The sequence below is a fragment of the Thunnus maccoyii genome, chromosome 12 (assembly GCF_910596095.1).
Source record: "Thunnus maccoyii chromosome 12, fThuMac1.1, whole genome shotgun sequence".
Lineage (NCBI taxonomy): Eukaryota > Metazoa > Chordata > Actinopteri > Scombriformes > Scombridae > Thunnus > Thunnus maccoyii.
This window is the reverse complement of record NC_056544.1, coordinates 17,886,964-17,899,962: the sequence shown is the minus strand read 5'-3', so window position 1 is coordinate 17,899,962 and position 12,999 is coordinate 17,886,964. Positions and strand designations below refer to the sequence as shown.

Sequence of the window (12,999 nt, the reverse complement as noted above, 5' to 3'; positions counted from 1 at the left end):
GTGTAGACACTGTGTCCTTTTACAAATCAAAGGGAGAAATTATCTCTAATATAAACTATGGCGAGTATTTGAGTATATTCAATAGATAGTCACAATTTATCACACGCACAATCAACACTTGGTGGAGTATAACACAAACACCTCTGACAGTATGTAAAAACAATTAAAAATGATGGTGTAGTTTAGTTTTTATTGCAGGATTAGTGTCTTTGATAGCATCTGACTGTACATCCGGTTCCTGGAATTGTGCTCATCCCCTGTACTGTAAGCACTAAAGCAAACTAATACCGACTGAGTTATGCATTGACCACGTCTAGTACTAACTGTGAGCTTTTACCCTTGTGGCACTGACACTAGGATGACTCATTCATTAGTCAATCAACTGAAAATGAATCGATCAGTATTTTGACAGTCAAATGTTTTAGTCATTCATCAAGTAAAATGCTACAACGTTCACTGGTTACACTTTCATAGGTGATAAAAACCTGCTTCATATCATGAATAAATACTGACTGCAAGTAACAAATAATGTAAATAATGATAAGTTACAGAGTTAGCGGATATCTATAAGACACATACAACCTTTCTGAAATTCAGTGAAGTAAAAATAACATTACGTTAAGTACATTAAATCTCAGATACTTGCACTTTACTTGAGTATTTCCATTTTATGCTGCTTTATATTTCCTCACTAATGTTACTTCTCAAATCAGGATTTTACACACAAAGCATATGATGAGCTTATAAAATATGATGCAATGTTATAGATTACATTACCCAGAAGCACATAAAATAAACTTCACATCAATAAACTAGCTGAGGTGGAGTCTAGTTGGTTGGTGTGACAACATCAACTGCTTACATGTTGATGCATCAATAGTTATGATCCAGTAATATAATAATATGCAGGGGCTATTATGCATTAAAAGTACTTTTACTTTTTATTTGTAATACTTACTTACTGTATTTACTTAAGTAAGTTTAAATGCAGGACCTTTACTTGTACTAAAGTACTTTCATAGTGTGGTGTTACTTATTCTACTTGGGTAAATGATTGAGTTCTTCGTAAGCTACTGCTGAAATCTGCCAAACCTGATACCAACTTCTGCCTATGAATAACTGCTCCTGTTGTGATTAACACCGAAAGTAACATTTGTCAGTCCACAATCTAAGCAGATCATAGATCTGTCATCAGTACAGGCTATAACGTTAGTAGAGCAGAACGTGCTGTTCACGAGAACAGGTACAACACCCGTACAGGAAGTATGACCCCATTGTGAACAGGTGAGTGGGCAGCTGTCATCATCAGACAGGTAGCTGGGTTAAGGAGTGGCACGGCTGCTGGCGTCACAGCTCGTAAGTGAATAATCCCTGCAGGTATTTCCGCTCCAGCTTCGGCCCACTCACAACTAGGAGTGGGAGGTGGGAGGGGCCAGCCTACTCGCTGCAGGAATTATGGGGGAGGTTAACCCCTCCAGTGTCACACAGGAAACTGATAGGAGGAATTTTACTAGACGTACAGATGCTCTAAATTCTGGGTTTTTCCACTCGGCTCTGTCTTGGTGGTGTAGAAGTCTGATAAACGAATATCTCTCCCGAGAATATTAAACTCGTCATCTGCTTTTCTTATTCGTGACTGTTCTGTTGTGATTTAGGGACTTTTTTTTTATGGAGTTAAAATGTCGACCAAATGCTGTAAGTGCTGACGTAAATTAGACTAAAAGAGAATTTAAGAGACGCATCTTCAAATGAAAAGTAATTCTTTGAAAGAGTAAATGGGTGTGTTTTTTGTGGGGGGGGGGGCTCTACTCTATCGTGTGAGTTCAGGAATAGTATACAACAGGGAAAGAGAGGTGCTAAAGCCAGAGATACTCTCAAACCACCATGTGTTTTCAATCTCAGTCCTTTGGCTCCCTCCACACTCTGCTCCCAAATGCTCCAGAAAATAATCCTACTGTGTTTTTTCCCCGGCTTGCTGGAAATGACCTAACTACTGCCAGGAAGAGGAATGTGAAGCATTCCCTGGAGCTGTTCGTGACGTCAGAGCACCGAGGAGGCCCCTGCGCTTCCGCCAGCCTGGATATTCCAGAGCACACTCAACCCAAACTCCCAACAGCTGGAGTCAACTGCTGCCTTGCTCCAACTCCAAAACAATCCCGAAAACACACACGCCCCCCCCCCTGCTTCTCTGCCCTGTATGTGAGGGACTGCTCTGCTCTTCACATCTGGGCCTTTATGAACAAAAAGACAGTGCTAAGAACAGTACTTTTTAAACTTAAAACCCCTAATAATTCTATTTAATAAAAGAGATTTGGGTAGAATTACCATTAAGCTATTTGATGTGTATTGGTTCATGTGTTGTCCATTCTCACAAAGTATGCCTCCTCAGCAGCTTTTGTGAGATCCTGTTACTCTTTGTCTTGCATGTAGTGAGTCAGTCTAGTATTGTGTAACTGCATATAACTGTGCCTTTTTTGTGTGGTTTTGATCACCTGCCAAGACATGAATAAGTTAAAAATCCAAAACAGGGAAATGAAAAAAAAAAAAAAAGGTTTCACTGACCGATACACTTTGCATTTTTCACAGAATGTTGCTCTTACCATTTTCAGTATTATTTCTATGTATAGAACCAGGCAGTGTTTTATAATTTAAGCCTTATTCATTTTTAAAATAGCTTGCAGTTCATCTTGAATTTCATCAGAAATCTCTGAAGTGACAAGTGATCCTTTTTTCTTGATATAAAAGTCAAATTTTCTGCAGCATATGCTCAAAGGTTGCAACTATCCAAATTAAACTGCATGTGCATCCATAGCACTTAACAGTCAAAGGTGACTCTCATGTAAAGGGTGGTATACAGTATGCATGTTGCAAACACATCCTCTCACCATGGTGGATATACGTGGATGATATCTCTGGGCACAGGACTCAGCTGGGCTGCGGTCTCTCTATTGAACAACACCAGCATGCGAGCGCTTTCCTCAGCAAGAGGGTGGCCGTGTTGGTGGGCCTCTCCTGGAGGCTGGCGGTGCTCACAGTGCACCAGTTGCATGCTGCACTCCTCCTGAACCTCCAGCACCTCCAGCACCAGCACGCCAGGCCTGTCCACTGGAGAGCAGAGCAACAACAACACAGATGTTGAGTGTGCGATCTGTTTCAACGCGCACGCCTTTGGTGTGTGTGTTTGCGTACAGAGTGTACTCATGGACTCATGCTCTCTGTGGGACTCATTATGCGTTATGAGAGTAATTCACTTTTATCATCAGAACAATTCGCACTGCATAACTGTAAAGCTGTTACTGACTCAGACTGAGAAGGATATGAAACGCAGTAAATCCCACAGGGTGAGTGTGTAAATGTTTGGAATTTTACCACAGCACTGACTGTGCTTTTGGCCAAAACAATAAATACGACAGAGATAATTAAGAAGAGCAAATCAAGACAATGCCCTAAAGCCATAAATCAAATGGAGATAGGAGACCAACTTCACTACATGCAAATTTTGTGTGTAAAGTTGATTGCTCTGAAATTGTGAAAATTGTAGCATGAGAGCTCAGAGTCAATGAAGCTCTGTGTCTGGGTATGTTACCCCCGCTGAAAGTGGCCAGCGGGGGTATTTTAATATGATAAGAGTAAATCATATCAAAGAGATCACTGGAGAGCTATTAAGTTTTAGCATGCATTAGTCCAAACATGAATGCTAAGTGCTTTATCTCTACTCCGTGCACATTAAGTCCCAGATTACAAAATCATCGGAATAACAGGCCTCGGGCAGCAAGCCAAAACTGAGATAGAACTATAGAGTCCTCCTCTTGACCTATAATGATCTGATAAGTCACAGGCAAAGAATTATGTCAGGGAAAAAAAAAAAAAAAAAAAAATCAAGGCTCCTACATGTGCTTGTTCTAGTGCACTTACATCATACACCAAATTTACAACAAAGATAAACAGGTGTCCTATAACAGCATGAGCTCTGTCAAATAACAGTGTTGTTTTTGTTGAGCATGTGGCAGGGGGTGGGCCAGATGAAAACGAACAAACTTTGGCTGATCTTGTCCTGGAAAAAGTCTGATTATGCTCTAAATCACATGTTTGTACATATACAGGAGCAGGAATCTACAATGCAAAAAATACTATCAATTAGACCTTTAAAACTGAGGTCAAGTCAATATAAACGTCAACATTTAACAACATTGTTCAACTCCAACAATTGACTGACCACAAACAAAGTTTGATCGGATGAGTATTTTCTTTTTCCACAATCAACTGTCACCTTTAAGCCACGGTTTGTGTCCTATTATGAGAAGATACTTAACAACGTTAGACGATGAGTGGTTTGGTTCACCACGGAAAGGAAAAAGAACAGGCAAGCAGTTTCCTGTCACCTACATATTGAGTTCACAGTTCAGAGACACGCTGATCAACTTAGAGCCGGCACTTCCTCAGCGTGGCCTCTCCATTCAATCACATGCACAAAAAAAAAAATCATATGTCTGCTTCCCACTCACAAATCAAAGTTCATCGTTAAACTTGAAAGGTGATTCAGGGGTGAATATGTGCAACATCCTGGATGTAATTGTGAATAATTCAACAGGTTTGTGTGAATCACCTGTTGTTGCTTCTGAGGTATCAGAGATGGACTGGTGCCTCCAGAAGCTAATAGCTGACCTCTGTCTGCTCTGGAGTCGATTCAGCCTCTCTGCCAGACCTCCACTGCGCAACACACACACACACACACATACACATATACACACACACACAGATGGAAGATGATATGTGATAAACGCACATGCAAAATTGTTTATGTCAAAGAAAACAAAAAAAGATTTTCAGATTTTCTGAACAAGCTGTTGAAAATTACAGATAGCCATCTGCCAGATTTGGGGGGGTTTGGGTGGGAGATGGCAATGACATTTAGCACCCACATCATGACACCAGGTGTCCCTTTTATCATCAGTTCTGTCGTGGAAACATTGTGCTAAAGTTTGACTGACATCTGCAAGCACGTAATGTCTTGTTACTTACTTTGCTTCCATTATGAAGCAATACAACAAGTAACACTTCATAAATATTATAATTTAAGGCAGTGATGCACCGATCAGATCTACCAAATGAGTAGTGAGACAATATTGACCTTTTTGGGCTTATTATAAGTGTGTAAGCTTTCAGGCACATTCACTGAATGGTGGCAAGCTGCTGACTCAGTTTCCAGTGCCACAGCCATCCTTCGCCTCATGCCACCTTATGTAAAAATATCTCCACACAGTGAGGCATATAGCCTAAATTTTAAATCTGGGGAAAAAAGGGAACACAAGTATAGGATCTGAAATTGTATCAGCAGACATCCTGAGTTGCAGTATGGGAGAGAAAAAGCTGGATCCCTAATGTGAGGCTTTAAAACAAGAAAAACATTCAAACCTTTGAAACTTTCTTCTCTTTTTGGCGGAGTCTTCAGGAGTCTTGCACTGCCTGTCAAACGGTTTCTGAGGCGTCTGCAGCATCGCATGCGCAGATCTGACCCAGTCACTGACTGACCTTTTGCTGCCCTCACCAGTTTGGAGAGGAAAGCTCTCAGAGTCCAGTCTGCTCGAGGACACTGTGTCACCAATATCCTCTCCATCAGACACATAGCCTGAGATTTCTAACACCGTCACCTATGGACAAAGTATTAAATATTCATTAATGGAAAAAATATATTCAACCAAATTTTAAAGTGTGAGTGAGTTTAAACGTTTTAAAGTGTAAAATCACAGCTAAAATACCACTGCTTATCTGGGAGATGTAAGATATTTAAAATGGTCTCAGCCTTCAGTTAATTATTACTGAGTCATTAAGGTCATTAAAGATTTTATGAAGTCAATAAACTCAAATATAAACCGTGTGGATATGGTACACCGTTAGACTGGCGGGATGATTAATTCACAAAATATGGTAACAAAACAACCTTTTTTGCTGTATCACTGCTCACTGAGGGAATCAGTTCTCATGGAAAAATCCACGAGAAACCTGAGTTCCTGTCATGTGCAGACAAGACCAGCATACCAGGATCTGTCAGCCAACGTGCTCTCTTATTTGAATCAACTTGACCCTGCTAGGCGGCGTGCCAGCAGACGTCACACTCTAACCAGCTACAGAGAAAAGGAACACTATGTTCCTGGCCCTGGCTCAAAAATGTTTTCACCCGGCACTGAAAGCATTGTAAGTACACAGCTCCGCGCAGCCTCATCCACTACTAAGTTTTCCTGAACAAACAGTAGTAAAAAGATGTTTATAGTCCTGCTCTGTTGACACGGCCCTGATCTAGCAAAGCCGTGATGCGGTTGGAGGTTGTTGACCCTGTAAGCGGCTGATGTTAGGGGCTTGGACGGAGCAACACGCTTCATCTGGGAAGCGGCCATCCTGTTCGGCCTTGAAATGCAAAGTCGCTCTCACAGCTCCGCCTATCCACTTTCACTGCTAGTACAATAACACAGAAATCTGGCAGAAGTGCATCAAGTGAGTGAGCCATGCATTTATCTGGAGTAATAAACTTTGCCTTGGACTGGGTTCTTCCCCTCTGTATCCTGTTAGATCCGGTTTGATTTAGTATTGGCACTGTGTAAGCAAGCTTTCCAGGCAGCAAACCATTTTAAACTAGGACGCCACATTCTGCTGTTCTAATTCAGTAAAAATGATCATGATAAATAGGTACATGTATGTTATGGTTGGGCAATATGACAAAATCAAATATAATGATATTTTTGACCAAATACAACAATATTGATATTGCAACAGTATTGTAGGGATGACTACTGCTGCTTTCACAAATATTTACACTAGGGCTATTATGATATCAGATTTTCACAACACGATTATTGTGGTCAACAGAATTTACAATAACGATATTATCTACGGAAAATTTGAAAAATAATAATAATGCTATCAATCAAATCATCTTTAACTTTTTTTATTGTGTGTTTTGCCTCTTTTCTGGCAAATGAATTACACTCAAATTACAAGTGTGGGGAAGTGGAAAGAGAGTCAGTAACCATAATGGTACATACTCATACAGAAAATGAATATTTTACATGTTTTTCTAAGAGTATGTCTAGCCATCTTCCAAAAAAGGCCATTTAGAGACACCAAATAACCCCTGCTTCAGAGTAACTGAAGCATAAACATATTATAGTGCTTTGTTCCCTTCCTGAAACTAAACTACTTGTGCATATAAAAGAGTCAAAACAAGTGCTATCATGGAAAAGGAGTTCATATAAAAAGTCAATCACAGCAAACTATTTATATTTAAATAATTTCCACGTTGTGCCTTTGTAAAAAGCAATAAAGCAGCATATGGTTCATATGCATTTTTTGGAATTTCCTATTTGAAGTGCCAGTCATCAGCAGAATCTGTTCCTACTTGCTCAGTGTTTACACGAAAGAAGAGGGACACACACCTCCTTTCAGCGCGGACTCTCGTTGGCTATTGTAGGCTGTGGACAGGACATGGAAGCTCCTGTTGGGTCAAGTGAGGTGTCAATCGAAAGGTCAGAGTGCAGCCGCCATTTTGATACCAATATGTTGCTAATGTTTACATGCTAACGCGAGTTATGACATGGGAAGATTAGGACATCTGCCGGCTAATTAAAATGATGCAACAGCTGTTTGTGGATATTTATTAATGTGTTTAGGACTTAATATTTTACTGGATTGGATCGACTGGACCTTTGCCAATCTAACAAGACTGTTTTTGTTAGAGTTGTATCATTCAGTGGGATAATAAGGCTTCATAGGTGAGTAGCGTGAATTTTGTAATTGTTTGTGTTGGTGGTCTGACAGAGGCATAGATTGTACCTGCTGTTGTGATTGTATCTTGAAATAGCTTGCATCATAAGAATCTTAGCTTTCCAAAAATGCGTCATATGAGGGCCCACTTCAAGACAGGAGCTGTGTACATAGCATAGTTGTGCACTTAACAGTGTGACAGCCTGTGGACGGGCCGTTGGAACGTTAAGGGGCTTTAAGAGGCGCTGGATTATTTACACAATATTATCATATGTGTATTATTAACGTTATATCAATATTTCATTTTTTAAATATCACTCATCAATACTGGTATAATGCGACACCCCTAATTTACACAGTGAGATTTTTGATAATCGTTCAGTAATGTGGCTATAATGATTAATAAAGAATGAATAAGGCTTTATAAGACATCAATATATAATGTCATATCACAATATCAGTATAATATCGATATATTGCCCAGCCCTAATGCACATAACAAATATCTAAATTTTAACCCATTCGTGAATACGCACTTGCATGATTAGCTATCAAACTGTCAAAAATTACCACATGCATAAATTTCAGTATGACCATATCTGAGAAACTAGGACCCTTCAAGTCTTTCTTACTGGGAGGCCTCTGACCACAAGCCTCGAGTTAGGTGATCTTCAATCTCGTTTGACCCCAGAAAGCTGATAGCAGCAAATTAAACTGTGACAAGAGGAAGTAGCTGGGTCTGTGGGAGTGATGTTAATCTATCAACATGCTTCCTCTAAAACACAGCCTTCACACTCAAAACCTCATCACAAGATACAGGTTACCTAAATTCATCTTCTTCCACCAGGGACAGCTTTTTACTGTGCTGTGATGATTCAGTGGATTACAAACGCGGAAGCTTCAACCAGAGCATTTTTATAAACCACTATCAAGACAACCACGTCACCTGAGTAATTTGGCCAGATCTACCTGATTGATTACAAGTTGTAATATGTGCAGCAATGATTAAACACTGTGTGTGGTCTTGAACCTGAGCACAAAACCTTTACCACTCCTTGTATGTTCTCTCATTGCCAGCCCTACCTTTAACAAACACTGCTCCTGAATGACTTCTGGGAAAGGAACAATCCAAGTCTCCAGAATACACTAGAAGGTCAACAGGAGATGGACTCCAATGATAACAAATGTATATGTCTAATAAATTAAGAAAACTGTAATTATGATATTACACAGAGTTTTGATTTTAGATACTACAATTCTTTGCAAATCTGAGTTTTAGATGATCAAAAGTAAAAGTTTTTTTTTAAATTGATAAATTAGAAAAATGTTCATCATGAATACATTCACTACAGTATAAATAACTGCTAATAACTTTCCCTCCACACTAAATCAGTGTTTTATTGCTACCTCAGGTTGTAAACTTTACCTGAATCTAGAAAGTTCACTGGTTTGAGCCGGTTGGGCCCATTCAGAATATTAGAAAATGACTGCAATACTCCACCTAGTGGAGTAATGGATATGTATATATCATAAAAACAATTAAATCAAAATAACACAAACAACACTGATATGAAGACCAAAAACAATAGACAATGCCATAAATATTATTATACACCATACTGACACACAGGCTTTAAAAGGACAGGTTCACAGTTTTTCAAGTCTGTCTTAAAACAACAGTCAGGTGCCCAAATGAACATTGAAATAGGTTTTTCTTGCAGTAATCATTCCTACTGTTCATACTGACCATTAGAAGTTCCCTTCATAATGCACTTACAATGTAAGTGATGGGGGCCAAAATCCACAGTCCTCCCTGTGCAAAATGTATTTAATAGTTTATCTGAAGCTAATATGTCGCTTCAGTTGTCCAAATTAGTCAAATCAAGTAGATATCTTTCAACGTTTCAGTCTTTTTACTGCCAAAGTCTGTCTCTTTATTACTATACTTCAACCACAGCTTGACAGGGAAACACTGTCCATGGAAACACAAAGAGGGAATTTTATGCTAAAAAGACTGTACATGTGGCAGATAATCACTTAATATGACTAATTCAAACTGCTGAAGCCTTATATAAGCTTCAGATACACTTTGAAATGCATTTTTGCACAAAATGAGTGTGGACACACTGGATTTTGCCTCCCATCACTTTAATTGAAAGTGCATTTGAAGGGAATCTTTTTAATAGCCAGTATGAACAGGAGGAATGATTACAGCGAGGAAAACCTCTTCCAGTCTTTATATGGGCACCTGACTGTTGTTTTAAGAAAATTTGTGAACCTATCCTTTTAATGCAATATAAGCCAAAGATACAAGTTTTCTTAATCATGTTTAATGCACATAGTGAACAAATTATAATCATGTTACTGGACTTCAGGAAAAGTACTGACACTCATGTATAACCCTAATAAACATGTTTAATTTAGTAACACTATGTGTCATACACTGGACTCAATTAACTACAGATGTGGAGCTTAAGAAGGCGTACAGCCCCATCTAGTGTCCATTTATACACTTAACACACTTGGCTATGTTGCATTGCCTACAGACAACTCTGCCTCATGCACCTATATGCATTTCATAATTATGCATTGCTGCTGGCTGTAACACAGGTTGCCTGGAAGCAACAGAAAGTATCAATGTAAGGATAATTCACTCACACTTGTGGGTTTGACAGGTAAGTCTTCTGGCTTTTCATCAAAGGACTCTGACCCACAGTCAGAGATTTGTTGCCCACTGTCCTTTTCAACATCCTCCTCAGATTCATCTAGATCACTGTCTGTGTCTATAACGGGAACATCATCTATAAAAGAATGAAGAAGGAAGGAAAGACAAAAGGAAGGAAGAAAAAAAAAAGACAGGCAGACTATGGGTACACATTTGACAAAACAAGCAACTATCTTTTTCTGGAGCTTTCATATCTCACAGTCTTCATGAGTAAATGGAGATTACAGAGCTGTTATCATGTGACCAAAGTTCCTTACCTGGGTCACAGGATGACAAATGCATCAACAAAATACATTTACTTGCTTTCTAATGTCTGTAGTGTTAATATGAAGCTAGCTGCTGGTTAGCCAAAAAGACTGGAAACAAGTGGAAACTGGTTCCATCCAAACATAACAAAATGTGCCTTTAGCACCTCTAAAGCTCACAAATTAAGATGTTACAACCAAATGGCTTTAAGTCTTATAGAACTAGTATAATGTGAGGCTTAAAGACAACGGTCAGCTGCAGAGCTGAACTGCAATTGGAACAAACAATTTTCCAGCCGTGACTCAGCGAGTCACGGACTCAGCCACTTCATTTACCTTTGTCAGTGCTGAGCATGCGTAGCGCTTTGGTGTAAGACTGAATAGGAGCTGTGGGTCTGCCTGGTCTCTGAGGCCAATGTTGCTGCTGTGCCACATCTCTGGACAGATGTTGCTCCCGGGTCTCATCGTCAGATTGTTCGCTGTCACTGGAGCTCCACACAATGTGCACTGGGTCCTCATTACGGTGAACAGCACTGGTCTGCACTGGCCAAACACAAGAGCACATAAGTATAAAAAAAGGGATGATATCATGTTATAAATTAAGTGAAGATGTAATATAAAATATATGATGTAAAAACGTTGCAGGTCCACAGAGTTAAGGGACTAAATTCCCCCGCTGTGGGAAAACATATAGTATAAAACTGGAAAATGCTAAGGAACTATCTGATGAAATAATAAGTAAACAAGATAACAGACCTAACCAGACATTTGATGACAGCTTTTACTGCTAGCTCATTTTTGAAGATGGAAGATTTCTTTATTGTCATTTCTCAGTACTCGCATACACTGAAATTAAATCCTCCCACACCAAAAACAGTGCACTTGCAGAATAAATGATTTAAACAAACTTAACTACTAAAAATATAAATTACTAAAAATGTACTTAGCAGATATATTAAGAAACTTTCAGTGCTATGGGGTAAACTCAATACTCCATCAATGCATATTAAATACAATGTGGATTTATTAAAAGTTTGGACATTTAAATGCTTGCAGTTGAATTAGATAAGACAACTTGGGCTTGTGATACACCATACTGACAGTCAGTTACTCAGAGTCAGTATGGTGAATCACAGTATGATGGTAGATAATAAATAGAAAGTATCAATTTAATGCTCAGCCCCAATAATCACTGTGTTTTGGGGCATTTCAATTAGTGAACAACAAATTACCTGAAGCAGGAGACTGTGCCAACTTTCTTATGGCAGACAGTTTCTTTCCTGATGACTTGAGGTTCTGCAACATAGAAATAATATATATCGACAATATTAGAGCAGCAGGATAATAAAAGGGTGTATTAATAAAGTCATGATGTACTTCATAGGACTTATTGTACCTTTATCACTGGAGTGTTCAGAAAACTGTCCCCACATTTCTGCCAACTCTTGGCGGAAGACACAGATGACAGAGATGATGGCTCTCTCTTCACTTCTTTCATACCATTTTCGACATCGTCCGGAAAGAAAACACACTTTATATCCTTGCTGTACCTTTTACGCTGCAAAGATTGAACAGACAGGCCAGAGAGGTGAGGTTTAAAAACTTTTAACTTCACTAGCTTAACGGAAACGAAATTGTTTCATAACGTTAGCTCCTGTTAGCTTTGATGCTGACTGTGATGATAGTCCAAGTTAATAGGGTTTTACTGTAACAGCTGAATTACAGACAGGTTTGCTAAGTGTCTGTGGGGATAAAAATCTATATTTTAATCATGGCATGCTAACTATTACACAGCTAACAGGTAAACAAACGCTGTGGGCAGGCAGTGTTGGATAACTTGAGTTGCCAAAGCTAACAGTCTGGCTAGCAAGTTAGCAGGTTTCTTACCTTTCTAGAAGACATGGCGACAAAATGAATGAAGTTTAGGTAACTGCTGAAGCCTAGTATACGTGTGTCCTCACACGACGCTATTTATTAAAACCGATTTTATCAACCCATCATGGTGCAGTTCGTCTTTACCGGCGTTTAGTACTTCACGAGTTTGCAAATCAAGCTAACTAACAGGAGAACCCACTTGTCGCGCTGGCTCAATCGAGAGAGAGGTGCGTTTGTTTATTCACCAGCGAGGACCCGCCGGCAGTCTGTGGACAATTACTCAAGTACTGTACAATCTTGAGGTATTTGCAGGGGCGGACTTTACCATCAGGCAAGGTGGGCAACTGCCTGGGCCCCCAACTAAAAGGGCCCCAATCAGCTACAGATTTATCATGT

General features: G+C 39.4%; 1 protein-coding gene across 1 annotated transcript in view; it reads right to left on the bottom strand.

Moving 5' to 3' along the window:
- The window catches only part of spidr (scaffold protein involved in DNA repair), a 33,783-nt gene extending 20,901 nt beyond the window's left edge, over positions 1-12,882 (bottom strand). The window contains exons 1-8 of the mRNA XM_042427845.1: positions 12,616-12,882; positions 12,125-12,286; positions 11,961-12,024; positions 11,065-11,271; positions 10,417-10,559; positions 5,416-5,651; positions 4,607-4,710; positions 2,886-3,105 (exon numbers count right to left, since the gene is read on the bottom strand). Coding sequence (XP_042283779.1) covers positions 2,886-3,105; positions 4,607-4,710; positions 5,416-5,651; positions 10,417-10,559; positions 11,065-11,271; positions 11,961-12,024; positions 12,125-12,286; positions 12,616-12,630 — 1,151 coding nt within the window. The 5' untranslated portion in view covers positions 12,631-12,882. The remainder of the gene's footprint in view (positions 1-2,885; positions 3,106-4,606; positions 4,711-5,415; positions 5,652-10,416; positions 10,560-11,064; positions 11,272-11,960; positions 12,025-12,124; positions 12,287-12,615) is intronic.
- Between the last annotated feature and the right edge of the window lie 117 nt (positions 12,883-12,999).